The sequence below is a fragment of the Geotrypetes seraphini genome, chromosome 13 (assembly GCF_902459505.1).
Source record: "Geotrypetes seraphini chromosome 13, aGeoSer1.1, whole genome shotgun sequence".
NCBI classification, from domain to species: domain Eukaryota; kingdom Metazoa; phylum Chordata; class Amphibia; order Gymnophiona; family Dermophiidae; genus Geotrypetes; species Geotrypetes seraphini.
Window position 1 is genome coordinate 12,498,180 of NC_047096.1, and position 21,781 is coordinate 12,519,960.

The following is a 21,781-nucleotide window of genomic DNA, read 5'->3' on the forward strand; positions in this document are numbered from 1 at the left end:
CCTTGATCGATTTTTCAGATCGTCAATTTTTGTCATGGCATCCTGCACTTGTTTCTATAGCTGGGCAACCTCTGACCGAGAAGTTTGAGATAAGTCCTCCAGGTCAGAGACCCGCACCTCCAGCTCAGAAGTGCGCTTAGCAATATCAGAACACACTCCATGGAGAGAGATGAGTTGTTCCATAAGTGATTGAAAGCGGGAGTCCAATGCACCCACAACTGTAGCGGTATTTTCATCTTTTAAAGTAGACAAAGTACTGTCCAGTTTTTGAGGGGAGTTAGGCACCAGCTTATCTTCTGCGGCCTTTAGGTGCGCAGACATCCTTTTTAGAGATTCTAGACACCATCAATTCTGGAGATTTGATTATATATCTGTCCATAGGTCCAAAGCACACATTGCTAAGGTGTTGAAAACTCCAGAATCATAAAGGATGGAGGATGATTGGGGATTCTGGGGGGTCCTCTAGGCAGCACTGGGTGGACATGTCCTGCTCTGCTTAAGGCATCATGTGGACTCCCTCCACTTTCTATTTTAATTTTATTTTCAACAGTTGTTTTGAATGAAAGACGTAAAACATCTACAAAACAGTTTAGTTTACATATTTAGATAAACCAAAATACCCTCATCTCCCCTCCACTCTAACCACCCCAACCTCAATCCCTTTCCCTCCGCAGCATTAGTCTAAGATTGATATAGCAAAATATAATAAAGTCATTGTATAATCTAATACTTCAATGGATTATCGCAAATTCCAAAAATTTTCCCTTCCCCTACTTTATCTCTCCCAGTGTTTGCTGAAAACAAATCCCAGCATTTGCAGGAAGTTTGCACTCCTATAACTTCTCATAGCTCATATTGCTTTATTTCCTTCCTTGTCTCCCCTCGTCCTCCCTATAAATCTCTCCTAATCCAAGTGCCAGAGAGGATTCTCTTTTTATTAGCATTTATTAAAACAGCTACCATACTAGTTTATCTTAAACTAAAAATAAAATATTTTTTTCTACTTTCCTTGTCTGGCCAGTTGTGTTGATTCCAGGCTCTGATTTCTGCTTTCTTCATCTTCTCTTAACTCTCATGCCAGAATTACCTGTGTATTTGTCATTTTTCTCTCCTCTTTTTATTTTCTACCTTTGTCCAGATTTAATTCTCTTTCTATCTAGTTCTCAATTACCCTTTTTTTTTTTTTTTTTACTATGTCTACCTACCTTTTTCCCTCACTGTGGCTCTCCTATTTCACTTTGCCATCTCTTTCCCTCACTCCAGCTTTTTTATTTCACTTTGTCTTATTCCCTAGTCTCTCATTTATAACTCTATCTTCTTCTCCCCCCTCATCTAGTATCTGCCTCTCATTTTCTTCTTTCACCCATCTGCCATCTTTTCTTCTCCCTTTTCCATTCAGTGAGTCTCTTTCTCTCCCTCCTATTTGTTCAGTGTCCTATTTGTTTCATCCCCCATTCAGAAACTCTTTCATCCCTCCATCCAACATCTTCCCCCTCTTTCCACCTACTTTCATCCTGCATCTGCCCCCTTCCCCTTCTTTCATCCAGTGTCTGCCCCTTTCCATCCAGTGTGTTTTCTCTTGCCCATCCAGCATCTGTCTTTTCTCCCCCCTTCCATCCAGTGTCTCCCCTCTTTCTCTGCTCCCTTCCATCCAGGGTTTGCTTTTCTATCACCAGCTTCCATCCTATGTCTTCCCCTTTCTCTCAGCCTCTTCCATTCAGTGTCTATCTTTCTCCCCCACTTCGATCAAGCCTCTGCCCTTTCTCTCTGCCCCTTCTATTCAGTTTATGCTCCCTTTTCCCAATCAGAGCTTTAGGCTCCTCCCCGGTGTATCCCAGGATGCACTGGAAAGGGGACGGCTGGCCAGTATGAAAGATATGGGCCTGGCGGCTGGAGGGAGTAGGCATCCCTCCAGCCGGCCAAACTACAGAAGGTACTGGGGGAAGTCGGGATGGGTTTTCGGGTGCCGGGGTGGGAGTTCGGGTCAGAGGGGTGTCATAGGTTCGGGGAGGTCTCTTGGCAGGAGGGAGTGGGCATCCCTCCTGCCTATCAAGGGTGTGGGGTTTGTTTTGGGGGTTCCGGCAGGAGGGGAGTAGGCATCCCTCTTTCCGGGGGACTATGGGGGGAGGGGGTTTGGGGTGCCAGCGTGAGGGATTGGGCATCCCTCCTGTCGCGGACAGTGTCAGGGGTTCAGGGGTGATAGGCAGGAGTGGGCATTCCTCCTGATGGCTGACTTGCAGTGGGGTTCAGTGGTTCCCTACTGTGGCCGCTCAGCTGATTGTGGTAGGGAGATTTTCTTGCGGCGATCAGCTTAGCAGCCATGTCTAGTTGAAATGTAGACCAGCATTTTAATGGCCTACATTTCAGGCACCTATCGTGGCCCTAGGGAGATGCCTAGGGCCGCATAAACTCGCCCAAGGCAACTTCTGGGTGAAACAATGCCCACACTCAGCCTTGGGCAAGCTTAAGCATCCCTAGGTTCCTCCCTGCACCTGTGACTGATATCTATATTGTAGGCAGCCTGCCTCAAGATTTTTTTTTTAGAAAATGTACATCCCAATTGGCTGGTCAGGCAGCGGTAGAACGCCTACTGCTGCCTACAATCGGTATGACGTTTATAGAATTTGCCCCAATGTGTGCACATACATCATATATGTACCATTATTTTAATGATTTATGCATGTAATCAGTGCAAAACTGTTACGTGCTTTATAGAATTATTCTCATGGTATTAATCTGAAGTGAAATGGCTGGTTGACATTGATGTGATCAGTGCTTTCTTGCAGATTGCTGGACTACTCGCAGCAAGCTTAATGCTGGTGGTGCTGATGAAAGTGGGACATATGGTGCAGTTTCTGCCCCAGGTAACTATAGGTGACAAACTATAAGCATCCAATCAATCAACGAAGTACCAGATTACACATCAGGGTCAATAATTACACTATGAAACAAAATTTTCTTTTTTTTGTTCTTTCTTAATTGCCTATGCCACAAAAAATATAGAAGATGGTTATCATTCAGCTCAAACTTTGCTTTTGTTTGTTTTTTGGGGGTATTTTTGTTTCAAATTTTTTTTTTTTTTGAAATTATGCCACTTACAAACAGCAAAATAGGCACATCAACAAAGACAACTAACCCCCCCCCCCAACATCCCAACTCAGCAAAATGTTGTACAGTAACTCTTTAGTACAATGCTTAATAACACAACTTATAGAAGCATCCCCCTCCCCACCCCTACCCCAGGGCCATTGTCACAAGCATAAAATATGTGGGTATGGATGCAACAATCTTAAACCAAGCTAAACATAACTCAAGAAGGACTCTATCCATCGTACATATGGGTCCCACACTTTAAGAAAGGGCGTAATACAATTATGCAATAAAGCTGTTAATTTAGACATATGAAAAATAAAATCCAATTTACCCAACAATTATCTCCAAACCAGAAGATGAGCAGCCAGTAAAAGTCTACTAGCAATAAAAATATAGCAGGCCTGCTTATGGGCTTTACTTGAAAGCGCCCCTATAGGAAGATGCAAAAGAGCACCACCCATAGATATGAGGACTTTGCGATGTAATAGTTCTGACTGTATTTCAAAAACCATATCCCAATACGGAATCACCCTCTGGCAATCCCACCAAAGGTGAAAAAAAGAGCCCTTCTGTTCACAGTTTCTCCAGCATAAATCAGAAACCTGAGTATACATTTTATGGAGCCGCTGCAGGGTAAGATACCACTGGTACAGCATTTTATATCCGTTTTCCACCAAAGAACTCGCTATAGAGGTTTGTAACATTTGGAGAAATAATCGCTCCCAGTTTATGGCCAGCACGGAATGAATCAAAAGCTCCTCCCAAAGCGCAATAAATTTAATAGGGGGGGGGCATTTTGTTGAATAAGAGCCTTATAAAACCGAGACACACATCCCCCCTACCACTACTACCTATAAGAGCCCAATTAAGAGAGAGGTAATGTGATCAAAATTTTTTGCTTTGAATAGAAGTTTGACAGTGATGTTCTGGATTATTTTGAGAGCAGGGCAGCAGAGAGCAGGGTGCTTTTTGCACAAGGGAGATGTTTTATTTTGATGGTTGCAGGGCTGGGATTTCAGTGCAGCAGAGAGCAGGACAGTTGTCAAGGACGTAAGGGACTGGTCCTCAGCAGTCGTTTCTTTTTGGATCGGTAAGCCCAATCGGTGTGTCTTCTTCTGTTTAGTGAATCACTGCCTTCCTACTTATGCAGGCAATTTCCTCTCATTTGCTTGTGTGGATCAGATCAGGTGTGGATTGAATCGGGCAGAAGGTTAGTGAATCCGGTCAGGGTTGAGGAACGCTCGCAAACTGGTCGGGATACAATTGGTGAGCTTAGTGAATCTAGCCCTTTGTTGGGAGGTGAGGGTTGAGATGGGTCTGGACCTGTGAGGGAGTGGAAAGGGGATATAAACCTTGCTGGGGGGGGGCCTAGCCTTTTTGGAGATGGGAAGGGTTCTGGGCCTCACTGGGTGGGGGATTATTGTGAACGGAACACTGAGAGGGGGAAAAGATCGAAGGAACACAGGACACCTTTTTTATTATATGTAGGTCCTGACCAATATTCAACCTGGGCCTGCTTAACTGTCTTATGTGGGCCCTAGCTGAATATTGGTTGAGACCTACATTTTCTCCAGTGGCAAATGAATGCTCAATTAGACCCAGCTATTCAGTGCTAGTGCCTGGACATGGCCCAACACTGAATATCTAGGGCTAATTCTGCCTATTTTGCTCTGGTTCCATGATCACAAGTATTTGCATTGTTCACAGTGGAGCATAAGCTTGCAGGGATTTGAAGTCCAACCCATTCTCAGGACTGCTTTACTGCATCCCACAGGTTCTTGGTGAGGACACCAAGGAAGGAGAAATTAGATCTTATTTTTCTAATTTTCTTTTCTTTAGTCTCAACAGATTGTATCAATGGGGTCTTTAAGTCAGTAGGCACTAGTTAAGCAAGTCCTAAACTTCCTCTCTGCATATAAAGGCAAGGAAGCAATAGAGGAGAATACATGGAATAATTCTTCAAAAAAATCCCTTACCCCCTTATTTCCCATGCTGGGAGTTTTTTTGGGTAGAGATTATCTTTATTTACTCTAGGGTAGAGGCATTTCATGGGATAGAGATGTGTTCTATTAACGTTTTGTTTCATGTGAAGGAGAAATCATGTGATCATTGCTTTGTCATTTGAAATATCAATGAGCTTATGCTGCACAATGCCCTTACAGGGCAAAGCACACAGAACTCGTTTACTTCTCTGTCTCCATCTGCTGGTTAGTGGACACAACACCCACAGGTTCTGGACTGGACTAGTGGAACCATAGGAAAAAAATTAGCAGGTAAGATCTAATTTCTCCTTTATGGTGCAAATAAGTTTAGACAAGTGCCCTACCCATATTTAAACCAAACAATTCCATTGTGTCATACAATTGGTTACATTTAGAAATAAAGGCCTTTGTTTTACATTCTTACAGAAATCACAAAAATATTAAACCTTCTCTTATTTCTTCATCTGCAGGCTGTATTGTCAGCCATTGTCTTTGTCAACATCCAGCCATTATTAGAAAGTTTTAGAGGCATTCCAGACCTGTGGAGACAGGATAAATATGATTTTGTAAGTTTGGAAGTTATAGCATGCATATAATGTTACTTTATACAGACTAAAACCTGTATGTCATAGTGGAGGGGAGGAGTTACTACGAAATGGCAAAGTAGAAATAACGGATAAAGGAAGGATGAGGGTGGCCCAGACCTACATGTGTAACCCTGCTGAAATCTCTTACAGTGCACTTGAATCCTGAAATCACAGCTTTCCCTACACACCTTGCAGTGTTCCCTAATATTTCATATATTTACTTTATGAGCCATTATTCACCCCTTCCAATGCAGCTCAGCTCTGATCTACATCAGCTCTTCCTGCTTGTCAGTAACTGTTCAACAACTTTATCTTGATTATGTACATGGCAACATTGGAAAGGGCCAAAGGGGAAAGATAGCAATGTAATGATGGAAGCGATCTTTCAGGAGGGAAAATCGTCAGCTATTTGGTCAAAGAAAAGGGTGGCTCTCTGTCTGGTTTCCTCTCCCGAAAAAGATGGTGATCAGGCTGCCCTCATCCTTTCTATTTGATCTCAGAACTGACTTGCCAAAAAAATCAACCAATAGTGTATTCACACGGTTGTAATGACCATGTTTTGTGCATCTAGCCCTTAGGAAATCATTCCACAACTGAGATGCCTCTACAGAAAAAGTGCATATCTATGCTTGCTCTTCTTCTTGTGAGATTCAAATATTTATTTATTAGGATTTATTTAATACCCTTTTGAAGAAATTCACCCAAAATGGTGGGCAGCAAGTACAGTAAAACCTTGGATTGTAAGTAACTTGTTTTGCAAGACAAGCAAAACATTTTATTAAATTTTAACTTGATATACAAGCGATGTCTTGCAATACAAGTACACACACTATACACACATCATAACTGAGCCGATGGTTTTTCTCTCTCTGACACTGCAAGAGTGTAGTGACTGTTCTAAACAAGCAATGACTTGCAATACGAGTACATACAGTATACATGCGTCACATCATCACAACTGAGCCGATGGTTCTTCTCTGTCTGACACTGCAGGAGTATAGTGACTGTTCTAAATGAGCGAGGTCTTGCAGTACAAGTATGTATTGTATTTTGTATTCAAGTTCATGGGTTGTGGAACAAATCATCTGTTTACATTATTTCTTATGGGGAAATTCGCATTGATATACATCAGTTTTGGATTACAAACATGTGTTTGGAACGAATTATGCTCGTAAACTAAGGTTTTACTGTATTATGTCTTAGGCCACAATACATATTTTCATCCTCATGCTAAAAGCCTTGTTGAAAATCAAAAATAGTAAAATGGATCTCTTTTAACTATATCCAACCCACAATGTAATAATCCTGTATCAAAGAAAGGGGGTCTTAGTTTATAATGAAAGTAATGACATTAAATATATATATTTTTTTAATATTTATATGATTTTTTGATTAAAATATTTGTGGGAAGGGTGGGAGGAGAGGGTATAAATGTATGTTTTAAAGATGATGTTAAATATCTTGTGAAGTGACAGCGACCATGATTCATAGGGGGGGTCCTTCGGACAGCTCGAGTGTCCCATAGTGTGATCCTGTTTGAAATGAATTACAAATTTTTGCACAGGTTGTACAGATCTACTGCATACCAATTTCGGGCAAAGATGTGTTTGTCCGACCGTTGCCTTAAATGCTCTCAATCTCCATCTACTCTTGGGCATCAGTTTTGGGCTTGCACTCGGATACGCACCTTTTGGCATCAGCTGTGTACTCATATTTGCACTATGTGGAATTACAAATTTACCTTGGACCAAAGGATGTTGTTTACACTGGATCACATTCCTTTGTCCGCCCCGAAGGGGTTTCGGAGCTTTCTTTCTCGCTCCGTGCTCTTGGGGAAGAAGGCGATTCTAATATGCTGGATTACTTCGGACTACCCGACCCTTTCTCGTTGGCGGACTCTGATGATACATCAAGCATCCATGGAGCGCCTGTGTTTCACTTCTATGGACTCTGCCTTGGGCCGGTTATTTTGTCTTTGCTGGACACCATTTTGGGACACTTTAACACCAAGAGCTCGTAGTCACTTGATGAATGTCTGATTTGTTTGTGGGGACTGCACTGGAGTGGTTTTTTATTGATCTTAGTTTGGGTTGCGGGATGGGATTGGGGGGTGGCTCGGATATCTGGTGAATTTGGGTAGTGTTTTGGTATCCATGTTTTTACGTTGTACACCATGTATATTTGAGTGTGTTCTCATTCTTTTGAAAAAATTTAATAAAATATATTTCTGAAAAAAAAAAAAAAGATGATGTTAAAAGAAATACAAGTGATGTTTACAAGGTTTAAATGATGTAATATTGTGTTCTTGATGTAAGATGAAAAAATGAGATTAAAAAGTCAAATTTCATCAAATAATAATAAACTTTTATTAATAATGACTGGAGTCGCCATTTAACATATCACTAAAAATTGGAAAAATTATACTAGATTAAACTACACCTTCTGGTAGAATTCATTGTGCCATATATACAAAATGGAAAGAGTAATTGCCTTACAAAAAGGGAATTATAATATTTTTAAAAAGATTTGGGGGCCATTGATAACTTATTGTAATGATTAGACGCCTTTTTACACTGAAAGTATAATTATAAGTATGGGAAGGGGGTGGTTTATAATTATATTATAGATTTTATCAATTTTTATGAATACATTATATGTATGGTTTGGGATTTTTTTGGTTAGGATATTGTGAAAAGGGTGGGTGAGGGAGGGAGATATTTTATGAATTTAAGATGGTATATAGGAAATTTCAAGTAATGTATATGATCTAATTGATATAATACGATATACTTGATGTAAGATGAAAAAATGAATAAAAATTTGGGAAATTTTTTAAAAAAATATTCTTTATTCATTTTTTCATCTAACAACAAGTGCAACAGAAAATAACAGTTAAACTTATACAATATCACTTGAGTATCTATTCTTAGTAATTTCACAATTAAAAATAAAAATATTCAGGTTGAAATCCCCTTGACAAAATAGAGCGGTGAGGGATGCCAAAAAGGACTATGAGGAGAAAATAGTGCAAGAAGCCAAAAACTTCAAGCCCTTCTTTAGATACGTAAAAGAAAAAAAAAATGCAAAAGAGGCGGTGGGACCACTGGACGACCAGGGAAGAAAAGGGTACATCAAGGAAGACAAACAGATTGCAGACTGGCTAAATTCCTTCTTCGCGTCCGTCTATACAAAGGAGGAAACTACAACGATACCAGAAGCAGTGGAAGTGTTTAAAGGAGTAATAGAAGACAGCCTCACCACAGTAGAAGTGGACCTGGATCAGATATACTATTAGATCGACAAACTTAAAAGTGACAAATTCCCTGGACCGGATGGAATTCACCCGAGAGTCCTAAAAGAATTGAAGGTTGAAATCGGAGAGCTATTGCAAAAACTTGTCAACCTAACAATTAAAACTGGGCAGATACAGGACGGCTGGAAGATAGCAAATATCACGCCAATTTTCAAAAAAGGATCGAGAGGGGAACCGGGCAACTACAGACCTGTGAGCCTTATGTCTGTCCCTGGAAAGATGGTTGAAGCACTGATTAAAGATAGCATAGTCCAGCACTTGGATACACACAACCTGATGAAAGCCAGTCAACATGGCTTCAGGAAAGGGAAATCATGTTTAACGAATTTACTTCAATTTTTTGAGACCGTGAACGAACAAATTGATAGTGGAGAACCAGTGGACATAATATACTTAGACTTCCAGAAAGCTTTCGACAAAGTTCCACACGTAAGACTTCTCAGGAAACTACAAAGCCATGGAATAGAGGGGGATATACAAAGATGGATAGGCAAATGGCTGGAGAACAGAAAACAGAGAGTGAGCATCAATGGGAAGTTCTCCAATTGGGAGAAAGTGACTAGTGGTGTACCCCAGGGCTCGGTACTTGGGCCGATCTTATTTAATATTTATATCAATGACCTAGAAGAAGGAACATCCAGTGAGATCATCAAGTTTGCAGATGACACCAAGCTATGCCGGGCGATCAGATCGCAGAAGGATAGCGAGGAACTCCAGAGCGACTTGTGTCATTTAGAGAAATGGGCGGAGAAATGGCAGATGAAGTTTAATGTGGAGAAATGCAAAGTAATGCATTTAGGCAGAAAAAATAAGGAATAGAAACATAGAAACATAGAAAGATGACGGCAGAAAAGGGCCAAGGCCCATCAAGTCTGCCCACTATAGACCCTGTGAATACGAGTACAGAATGTCAGGTGCAACTCTGGGTAAGAGCGAACAAGAAAAGGACCTGGGTGCTGATAGATAGGACCCTGAAACCATCGGCACAATGTGCGGCGGTGGCAAAGAAAGCAAATAGGATGTTAGGCATAATAAAGAATGGAATCATGAGTAGATTGGAGAGGGTCATAATGCCGCTTTATAGAGCAATGGTCAGACCCCACTTGGAATACTGCATTCAACATTGGTCTCCCAACCTAAAGAAAGATATAAAACTGCTGGAGAGGGTGCAGAGATGAGCAACGAAACTAGTAAATGGTATGGAGAAACTGGAATACGAGGATAGACTTAAGAGACTGGGATTGTTCTCCCTTGAGAAAAGGAGACTGCGAGGGGATATGATCGAGACCTTCAAAATACTGAAAGGAATCGACAAAATAGAGCAGAAAAAATTATTTACATTGTCCAATTTGACACGGACAAAAGGACACAGAATGAAGCTAAGGGGGGACAAGTTCAGGACAAATATCAGGAAGTTCTGCTTCACGCAGAGAGTGGTTGACACCTGGAATGCTCTCCCAGAGGAGGTTATTGCGGAATCAACTGTCCTAGGATTCAAAAGCAAACTAGATGCACATCTCCTTATGAGAGGCATAGAAGGATATGGGTGACTAAAAATTACGCCAGGTGTACGCCTGGCAGGGCCTCCGCGTGTGCGGACCGCCGGACTTGATAGACCGAAGGTCTGATCCGGAGATGGCGCTTCTTATGTTCTTATGAGCATCAGGTGTTCGATTAAAACTCATACCAACGTTGGACCTGGCAATTTGGCCATTTAGATAAGTGTTGCTGTTCCCCTTTACTTCAGATGTTTTTTTTAGCTAATTTATAAATAAAAAAATGAAAGTTTCAATTGAAGTTGTTTAAGGGTGGGAAGGAGGTTTGACGTAGATGATTATCAGGCATTCACTATTCAGGATAAGGACCTGAAATAACATAAATGTTATAAGAGGTTCTATGCTCTGAGGCTTTGTGCCCAATTATGATACTTCAACCTCCTAGTTGATATATTACTTAGAAGAGTTCTTTGATTATCTGGGGTGCTGTTTTAACAGCTTGAGCAGGATGCAATACAGTTATGTGATGATATATATGTGAGCCTTTGACATTGATTTGTTAAAAAAAAATTTTTTAATGTCATTACTTTCATTATCCACTAAGACCCCCTTTTTTTCATACAGGACTATCTCCTTTTGTGACAGATATTATTCAGCAAAACTTATGGTATATACAGTTTTTTTCCAATATTCACTTTCTATAGGTCAAAATATAAGTGAATGAATCCTTGTATTTTAATTTAAGGAACATTGTCACCTTCTAAAACTAATAGTGTCTTTCTTCTCTCCTGTTCTGTCTTTTCTGCAATTCCATATATTTAGGGCTCCTTTTACTAAGCTGTGATAGCATTTTTAGCGCACGCTATACCCGTGCTACGCGGCTAGAACTAACACCAGCTCAATGCTGGCGTTAGCATCTAGCGCGCAGGGCAATTCAGCGTGCGCTAAGTGCGCGCTAAAACCGCTATCGCAGCTTTGTAAAAGGAGCCCTTAGTTCCTTTATCTCCTGTTTTATTTTTCCCTTTCTTTCCTTATCTGCTGTTTCTTAACCAAACTGTCTTGCTTTTTTTCTCCTCTTCTCTTTTCATTTGAAGGCTATCTGGATTTGTACATTTACAACCTGTATGTTGCTCGGACTAGATCTTGGTTTAGCAGTGACTATTGGCTTTTCCATTTTAACAGTCGGCATCAGGACTCACAGGTACAATTCTGTTATGAAAAGTGAGTATTTGAAGAGCAATCATTATTATTGTTCATAAATACAGAATAATATATTGTATTTACAGTGGTACATGAAAGGAATTCAAGTGTATGTTTTATGAGATCATTTTAAATTTCTATGTTACACTTGTGGATGTATGAAAATGAATAAAAAATTTAAACTGGAAACTGAAGAGCAATCATGAAGTACCTCTAAACAGGCATAACAATTTTATCAATTTTCAGAATGAAGATTTTGACCCTGGGCCAAATCCCAAAAACAAATATTTACATGAGTGTCGCTGAATACAGAGAGGTACGAGACATATAAAATTGGTTAGTGTTTTATCTCCCCTGTTTTTCCACTCTTTCCTTCTTTAGATATAATTATTAACCTGTTAATCTATTAGTCTTGTATCCTGCATTTCAGACCTGACAAAGAAAAGGCAAGTTTAGTTTCATAAAACATTAATTTGGACACATCTAAACTATTTTTTATTTCACTGTTTATATGTTTCTACCCACTTAAGCCTCATATATTTTTTACCATTTTCCCTACTTTTCTATGTTCACATATTTCTGTTACCTTTTTTAATTAAAAAGAGCATGGGATAGGCTCGTGGGATCTCTCAGAAAGGAAGAGATAATGGTTACTGTGGATGGGCAGATAAATGGGCCATTTGGCCTTTATCTGCCTTCTTGTTTGTATAATGCCTCTGTATCACTCCTTGGTGTGACCTCACCTAGAGTATTGTGTTCCAATCTTGGTCGCCTTATTTCAAGAAAGATATAGCAGAACTAGAAAAGGTTCAAAGAAGAGCGACTAAGATGATAAAGGGGACGGAACTCTTCTCATTTGAGGAAAGACTAAAAAAGTTAGAGCTCTTTAGATTGGAAAAGAGACAGCAGAGGAGAGATATGATTGAAGTCTACAAATTGCTGAGTGATGTAGAACAAGTACAAGTGGATTGATTTTTTGTTTTATTCCATCAAAAATTACAAAGACTAGGGGATACTCAAAGTTACAGGGAAATATTTTTTCACTCAGAGCATAGCTAATCTCTGGAACGCATTACAGAGCTTGTGGTAAGAGTGATTAACGAAGCTGGTTTTAAGAAGGGTTTGGACAATTTCCTGGAGAAAAAGGCCATACTATTATTGAGACAGACATAGGGGAAGCCACTGCTTGCCCTGGATCGATAGCATGGAATGTTGCTACTATTTGGGTTTTTGCCAGGTACTAGTGATCTGGATTGGCCATTGTGAGGACAGCTACTGGGGTCGGTAGCATGGAATGTTGCTACTTTTTTCAGTTTTGCTAGGTACTGGGCTACATGGACCATTGGTCTGACTCAGTAAAGCTATTCTTATGTCTTTCCAAGGTAAAACATTATGAGACAGTCTTATCAAATAGAAACCTCTCTATTTTAGAGGAATAAAAAAAAAATAACATACTGTTTCCCATGCCAAGAAATTAATCACTTATATGGGGAAAAAAACCTTTGTCTTTAAATCCAGAAACATTTTCTTTCCCAGCTAATGTATGTGGCAAGAGCCACATCAGGGAACATCTGAGTTTGTTGACCACAAAAGAAATGTCTTTTTTCTTGAAAATTATGTTACCTTATAGACAACTTAAATTGTATTCCCTTTTGGGAAGAAAACTATTAATTGTACTTGAATATTTAACTTACTTTGATCTTGGATTTGAAAAAGCAATTATTAAATCTAACCTAATCATTATAAGTATGCAGAGCCTCTGTAAACTATCTTTTTCACTCACTAGCACAATTTTTCACTTTTAGGCCCTAGAGTTCAGTGGTGTGAAGATTTTTCAGTGCAGCACCTCCATCTATTTTGGAAATATGGAAACTTTCCGAGATATGTTAGTGAGCATGGTAAAGGCTATTTATCAGATCATCTAGCATTTTGAACAATTATACTGAAGTCGATTCTGTTAATGATAAAACTTGATTATTCTGTTGTCTTCTTCAGTTAGCAGTAGATCCAGAAATTATAGAGGAATGTAAAATTCGAGCTTTAATGAAACTGGATTTATCAAGCTGCCAAGGTCAAGAAGTTGACAATGATCTCTGTGCATGCTGCAGACTCTGTGCTAAGACTGATCTTCAGCTCACGGTTAGACCTTTCCTCATTTTACTGTCCCACATATGTTTATTACTTAGTTTCAGAGAACTTCATTCTGAAAACCAACAGATATTCTGCACAATGAAATTAAGATTTCTGTTTTGTTCCTTCCAGATTCCATACACTAGGGGCTCCTTTTACTAAGGTGCGCTAGCGTTTTTAACGCACGCACAAAATTACAGCGTGCTAAACTGTGCGGTATGCTTCTAGAATAATGCCAGCTCAATGCTGGCGTTAAGGTATAGCGTGCGCTATTCCGCTCATTAAGGCCCTAATGCACCTTAGTAAAAGGAGCCCTAGGTGTTCAATCCCAACCCACAATCTGGAAGTTGCAGAAAGCCATAAACCTTTCTGAGCACAAAATATATATCTCTAAAAGAAAAAGACGATATTTAAATGAACATCTAAATACTTCAAAATGTAATAATATCTTAATGAATGTGCTCAGTACCCCAACACATACCGGTCATAATAAATAAAGACCAATGAGTTAGAACAGTGTTCTTCAACCTTTTGACACCTATGGACCGGCGGAAATAAAATAATTATTTTGTGGACGGGCACCGGTCCACGGACCAGCAGTTGAAGAACACTGGGCTAAGTCGTGCCCATCTCCACTCAATCTCTGCCCCAGATCCCGCCCCAATAATAGTACTAATTGCAACACCATTTTTTCCATTCATTTTTCATATATGCACACAATATAATTGTATTAACAACACATAATGGTTAACCACAAAATTAAAATACACAAAGCACACTGTATGCTTTTTAACATTCATTCCTACCAGAAAACAGATAACCCCATGCAAATGCAGGACCAAAAACTAAAAGTACTAATATTTACAAACAAAGCCTAAGATGCAAGACTGCAACCCCAGAGGAAAAAAAACAAATGCATTTCTTCCTAAACAGACAAATAAATCACTAAATAAAAAAAACAGACAAATAAATCACTAAATAAAAAAAATAAAAGCATTTCCCCTACTGTTGTTGTGTCCCTCCATGTGCCTTGCCTTCTGGCCTGCCCCCCGATGTTATCTTTGGGCTGCATTGCACAAAGCAGTGGGCAGCGGCTCCTCGTCCGCGTCCCATGCCTCATCTGGAAGCCTTCCCTCTGACATCAGAGAGAAGGCTTCCGGTTCAGGCACAGATTGCGCGTAGGAGCCTTTTCCCATGGCTTTGTGCACTGCAGCACTCAGGGAGCCAGCCTGAAGACGCCGCGTTGATCGCACTGTGGACAGGCGGCTGAAGAACACTGTCTTGGGCCCAATGAACGTGCCAGCCTTGTGGACCGGCAGAAAATTTCTGCAGACCAGCACCGGTCCACGGACTGGCAGTTGAAGAAAACTGAGTTAGAGAACCATCATGGCAGCATTCTGTTCTCACTAATACCACCAACAAGCCAGCAATGTAACTTAGCAAAGCAATATATTCAATATGATCCAGCGACATTAGAACTTGGCAACAATGTTTCAATTATGTTTTAATGTATTTACTAGAATACTGATCATAAACAGAAACAATTGCAGAATACAACAAGAATAGCACAAGCAGAACCCCCTCCCCCACCCCTACAAACACAACCCTAGATAGGTCACTTCAAAAGTACTCCCAGATCAGACAAAAGTGATTGGTTGCACAAGAGTCAATGTCCACAAATTGCCTACTTTCCAATGAAGCTTGTACAATCATTGTCGATCTCCACTGGCTATAAGTTGGGGGCTCACCGGATAGCCAAGTGGACAAGATTGCTTTTTTGCCCATAAGCATGACAATGTTTCAATTATATACTTGCAATAACAATGTGAAGCATTCTATTTTCAATGTTATTAGGCCAAGATGACATATTCTTCAATGGTGCAAAATAACCAGTAGACGGTAGTAAATAAAGACAATCACTTATCTGAATGCTGGATGCTGTCACATGAAGATTCCTTTGATTTCAGTGTCTCAAACCAAAAAATGAAAAAGAAGAAAAAACAAAAAAACACACAATCCTTTCAGACTCCAAAAATCAAAATCAAATATAGACTGTAGCGTTTATATTTTATTTTTTTTTTTTTTTAAATTTTTATTTATAAATTTTCCATTCTTACAATATTTGATTCATATATAATATTATCAATTATTACATATCAATATTTTATCATTAATAATTCATATTATTTAAAATATAATATGATAAAGATTATACAATAACATATATAATATAAATCCCTTCCCCTTTTTATATAATATGTTTCCATTAATTAATCAATTCCCACCCCATTCATATATAATTTTTATCATTGTGCTAAGAAACTAATCATTAGAATAATTTGTCAATGGTTGCCAAATTTTCTTGAAATTAGGAAGATTTCCCTGTTGTAACGCTATTATTTTTTCCATTTTATAAATATGACAGACAGAATTCCACCAGAACGTATAATTTAATTTGGTATAATCTTTCCAATTTTGAGTAATTTGTTGCATGGCGACTCCTGTTAATATTAGTAATAGCTTATTATTGTTTGCTGAAATCGGACTCTTAGTTCTCATTGCAGTGCCAAATAATATAGTGTCATATGAGAGTCCTACATGATTTTCTAGTAACTTATTAATTTGGGGCCAAATTGAATTCCAAAATGCGTTTACACAGGGACAGAAAAAGATTAAATGATCTAACGTCCCAATTTCCAATTTACAATGCCAGCATCTATTAGATCTAGTACTATCTATTTTTTGCAGGCGCGTTGGGGTCCAGAACACTCTATGTAATAAAAACAACCATGTTTGATTCATAGATGCTGACCTTGTAGATCTTAATCTCCAGGACCAAAATCGTGGCCATTGAGATTCAGAAATTGTCTGACCAATCTCAATACTCCAAATATCCCTAAGACCTGTTTTCTTTTTTTTATTTAAAAATCCGTATATTAATTTGTACCATTTTGCGGCTTGGTGACCCAAAAAATCCGTCTGGAAACATAGAACCTGTAGACTATATTGATTATTTAGATTTTTCCATTCAGGGAACCCTTCCTGAATGGCCTGCTTCAATTGCATCCATTTAAAATATTGTGTTTTATTTAATCCAAATTTATTTTGCAATTGTGAAAAACTAAGCAGTGATCCTTCTGATATAACATCATTCAATGTTCTTATTCCTGCATTTATCCATTGTTTCCAGACGATTTTAATTCCGCCAATTCTGATCCTGGAGTTTATCCATATTGATTGATTTAGAGATTTAGCAATAGGTTCTGGTGATAAATTACTGATATATCTCAATGTTTTCCAAGTGTCAAATAAAATTCTGTGGTCTTTGTATCTTTTAGGCATTGTTATAGTTATTAACTGTTCTGGATATAAAGGGAACAGGAGCCGCCATTCTAAATACAGCCAATCTGGTACATTTTCTAAAAGATCTGGGAGGATCCAATACATACCCTGTCTTAAGATATAGGCTTGATGATACCTATAAAAATTTGGAAAATTTACCCCCCCTTCCACAATTGGTCTTTGTAATGATACTAATGCGATTCTTGGTCTTTTCCCACACCAAACAAATTTTGTAAGAACATTGTTAAGTTTTTTATAAAATGACCCCTGAAAAAATATTGGAATCATACTCAATTGGTAACAAACCACAGGCAATATCATCATTTTAATTGTTTGAATTCTTCCCCACCAAGAAAGATGTAATGGATTCCATTGCTCACACATTTCTGTTATTTTTTTCAATAAAAGTTTTTCATTCTCTTTGAGTGTGTCTTCAATTGTATTTTTGATCATAATTCCTAAGTATTTTATACCATCATCTTTCAAATAAATGAATATGGTTCAAATAATCCTTTGGTACAATGAACATTTATTGGGAGAATTTCTGATTTATTCCAATTAATTTTATATCCAGAAAAAGTACCATATTTTTCTATTAAATTAAGTATACATGGAATAGTAGTTTCCGGTTCTCTTAAATATAATAATATATCATCTGCATATGCAGATAATTTAAATTCAAAACTGGTAAATGATATTCCCTTTATCTCCTTAGTTTTGTTTATTGCAATTAATAAAGGTTCTAGGACAATATCAAAAAGTAAAGGAGACAGAGGGCATCCTTGTCTAACTCCCCTATGCAAGTTAAATCTATTTGATAAATTATTGTTAATATATAATCTTGCTCCAGGAGAGCTATACAATGTCTGAATCATTTTAATAAAACCGGATCCTATACCAAACCATTGTAAAGCTTGGTATATAAAATTCCATTCCACTCTGTCAAAGGCTTTTTCTGCATCTAAAGATATTAAAAAAACTGGATCATTTATATTTTTTGCTAAATTTAATGAGTGGAATGCTAATCTAGTATTATTTGATGAATGTCTTTTAGCAATAAATCCTGTTTGATGTACATCAATAATGAAAGGGAGAGCTTTTGCCAATCTTAATGCTAATACTTTTGCCATTAATTTATTATCCACATTCAATAATGAAATAGGCCTGTAGTTTGAAACCAGAGTAGGATCTTTGTTTGGTTTTGGTAAGACTATAATTATCGATTCTGCCATAGTACCAGAAATATTTTCATTCTTTATTTGATATTGATACAAATTTAACAGATGTGGTAATATGATATTTTGATTTTTGGAGTATGAAAGGGATGTGTGTTTTTTTTGTTTTTTTCTTTTTCATTTTTTGGACACTATTTAATGACACTTTGCACTATTAATACACACTATAGTAGAGCATTTGCGCTTGGAGACCAATTGAAATAATTATACTGTTTGAAGCAGTGCGTTTGCCTTTTGACGACATTGAAATGCATCACTTGGTGCATTATCCCCCAAGTCTGATTTAAAAAAATACTGATATACTTCTATTCAAGAATCTTCAATACTAGCACATATTCTCAGCCAGCTAGGTGTCTCTATAATTTCATATCACTATACCTCTCACTTTTCTGATTTGTATATTCAAAAGAATGAAAGAAACACTTTTGAGAGATCTTCAAAAAGTTTCTGCAGTTTTATTTTTTTAAACACTATTTATGAAATATCTCAAAAGCAAATGATATCACTACCTGCAAGGTGAGCCGGCTTGCCTGACTGAATAGTCACATGACATTCTATGACACGCCTTCTTATCACTTTTCCCACCTCAACCATTTCCCATGAAAGTGTGGAAACTTTTTGAAGAGCCGTTGTAATTGGAATTCTGCACTGTATCTTTTATAAGTGAAATGAATATACATAAGCAGTTGTGTAGTAAGGGGAGGCGGGGGGCAGTCTGCCTGGGTGCCGTCTTGGTGGGGATGTTGGCATCTGTCCTCTCCGCCCCCTCCCCCATTCCTTCCCCACCCCCCCACTACCGCGTGCTCCTTCCCTTCCCTCATACCTCTTTAACATTCCCGGCGCGAACAGTAATTCCAACCTGCTGCTCGTGCCAGCGTTGTTTGTTTATTTCTCATTCACCCTTATCCAGGGTGAGCTACATATTAACATACAAAATAAAAGATTTACAATTATCGTACAAAACACTTCAGAGGCACACTATAACAAATTACATACTTACATATCAAATCAAAATACATATAACATACACATCGCATCAACAACAAAACCCCACACATACATCAAAATATAAAATTTCATAAGGCATACAAGATGCCTCAATAACAGACACTTCTGAACCTTCACTTAGGAAGTGAATTAGAGGAAGAGCCAACGCTGGCACAAGCAGCAGGTTGGGGTTGCTGCTCATGCTGGGAAAATTAAAGAGGTATAGGAAAAGGGCTTAGCTCTGCCTAAGCTCTGCCTGTCCGCAGTGGACAGCCTCGAAAGCAAACTTGCTTGAAGATCTTTGTAAGAGCTTCCGAGTGCTGCACTGCGCATGCGCGAATGCCTTCCCGCCCGAGTTAGGTATCTCAGTTCATCGTTTTCCGTGGAGCTGAGAAGTCCACTTCTTTTCAGCTCTGCAGCCTTCGTTGCCTTTTCTCACCGCGGCTTTTTATTATTTTTATTATTAAGTCGCTGTGCTCATGTTTCCATTCGTTTCTTTTATATTTTTTTTAAAAAACCCACAACAACTTTTATTTGGTTTTTCTTTTTTTCTTTCCGGTCAGCAGCCTTTTGGACTTTTACCGGGTTCAAAAAGTGTAGCCAGTGCAACAAGACCATTTCAATCACCGATCCCCCATAGTCGGTGTATTGTTTGTTTGGGTCCTGAACATTGCCCTGACGCTTGCTTGCGCTGTGCTACCCTTCAACCTCGAGCCCTTTGTCGACGCTGTGCCAAGCTTCTCCAACTTTTTGGCACTATGGACAAATCGCCTGAGAAGGTCTCGACTTCGGCTTCGGGGATGGCCTCGACATCTAAGTCCTCCACCTCAACGCCAGCTTCTGCCTCCGCCAAGGCCTCGACCTCGACATCGTCGGTCTCAAAGGCCTCGATGGCAACTCCTCTGAAGTCGTCCTAGACAGGGAAGTCTCCTGTCTCTCCTTCAGGTACCATTCCTAAGAAGCCTCCAGAGTCTCAAGCATCCCAGGCCGTTTCCGCGGTCCTGCCAGTCTCTTCAAGACCTCCAGCTAAGCATGCTTCCAAGCATCGGGAATACTCATCCTCGAGGTCGCCCTCCTTGGAGAGCACCTGCTGCACTGCTGATCCCTTTGTCTCGGTGCCTATGTTCGAGGACATGTTAAAAGCCATTCTGACCACTCAGATTTCCTCGGTCGTGGCTCAACTCCTTCCGTCCTCGACCCTGCTTCCTACGAGCCAGCCTGAGCAGCAGTCTGAGACTCCTATAGCAGCACCTCGGGGCAAGCCTTGGAAGTCTCGCCGGTTCTTATCTAGTGATTCTTCACCTACTCCTCGGACAGTCTCCTCCACCTCGACCGAAGCATGGCTCGAGGCATTCGAGGCATTTCATTTCCAAGCTTCCTCACGAGACATCCTTACAACAGAAACCCTAGCCTTCTCTGGATACTGAGACTTCTATGCCTCGTTTATCCAAGGCTACTGAGACTTCTTCCAAATCTAAACATAAGTCTTGCAAAGCTATTACACCGGCTGCTTCTCCTTGAAGTCCATTGAGGTCGAGGACTCCTCCATCGAGACCGCCTCCGAGGGAGCCTTCTCCTCCTGCCTCGATGGTTTTGAAGCGCAAACACTCACTGACTCCTCCTCAAGCAGGTAGTGCAGCTTCCTCAATCACTGTACGCCTGGACTCTGTGCCTCTGTCTCAGTATTCCAGAGGGGCTTTTTCGTCCTACTCAGTAGTCCCTTCTCCTGAAGGTGCCTCGACCTCGAAGTCTGCCTCTTTTGCCAGGTTTGTCTTCGATATGGGAAAAGCTCTTCAACTGGATCTCCACTTTGATTCCAAGTATACACCTGAATACTTGGCCGACATGGAGTTGCCTCATCCACCCAAGGAGACCTTGAGGCTTCCTATGACTCCTGTATTGAAGCAAACTTTCTTAAGGAATATGGAAACTCCTTATTCCATCACTGCCATTCTATCCAAGCTGGAATCCAGATATCGCACAGTACCTTGCAAAGGCTTCGAAAAATCTCAATTGTCCCATCAGTCTTTGGTGGTGGAATCTTCTTTAAAGAAAGCTCATCCATCTAAGCTTTACGCTGTGGCCCCTCCAGGCAGGGAGGGCCGTACCATGGACAAGTTTGGCCGCAGATTATATCAGAATTCCATGATGGCTAACAGAATTCTCAATTACAACTACATTTTTACGGCTTATTTTAATTATTTCCTCAAATTGATGCCTAAATTTTACTCGGCTCTTGAGGAACAAAGTCTTCCAGAATTCAAACAGATCATCAGAACTCTGTCTCAACTTCGACACTTCATGCTACAAGCCACATACGATGCTTTTGAGCTCTCTTCTAGAGTTTCTGCCTTTGCAGTAGCCATGCGCTGTCTCGCCTGGCTCCGCATTGTTGATATGGATCCCAATCTGCAGG

General features: G+C 39.6%; 1 protein-coding gene across 10 annotated transcripts in view; it reads left to right on the plus strand.

Moving 5' to 3' along the window:
- The window catches only part of SLC26A8 (solute carrier family 26 member 8), a 138,534-nt gene that overhangs the window by 96,466 nt on the left and 20,287 nt on the right, over window positions 1-21,781 (plus strand). For 5 of the 10 annotated variants that reach the window (XM_033917323.1, XM_033917322.1, XM_033917331.1 and 2 more), the window contains 6 exons: window positions 2,787-2,864; window positions 5,546-5,641; window positions 11,566-11,672; window positions 11,918-11,987; window positions 13,477-13,569; window positions 13,667-13,810. In XM_033917323.1, the coding sequence (XP_033773214.1) occupies window positions 2,787-2,864; window positions 5,546-5,641; window positions 11,566-11,672; window positions 11,918-11,987; window positions 13,477-13,569; window positions 13,667-13,810 (588 nt within the window). The remainder of the gene's footprint in view (window positions 1-2,786; window positions 2,865-5,545; window positions 5,642-11,565; window positions 11,673-11,917; window positions 11,988-13,476; window positions 13,570-13,666; window positions 13,811-21,781) is intronic. The other 5 variants (XM_033917326.1, XM_033917329.1, XM_033917332.1 and 2 more) reach the window with 3 other exon arrangements.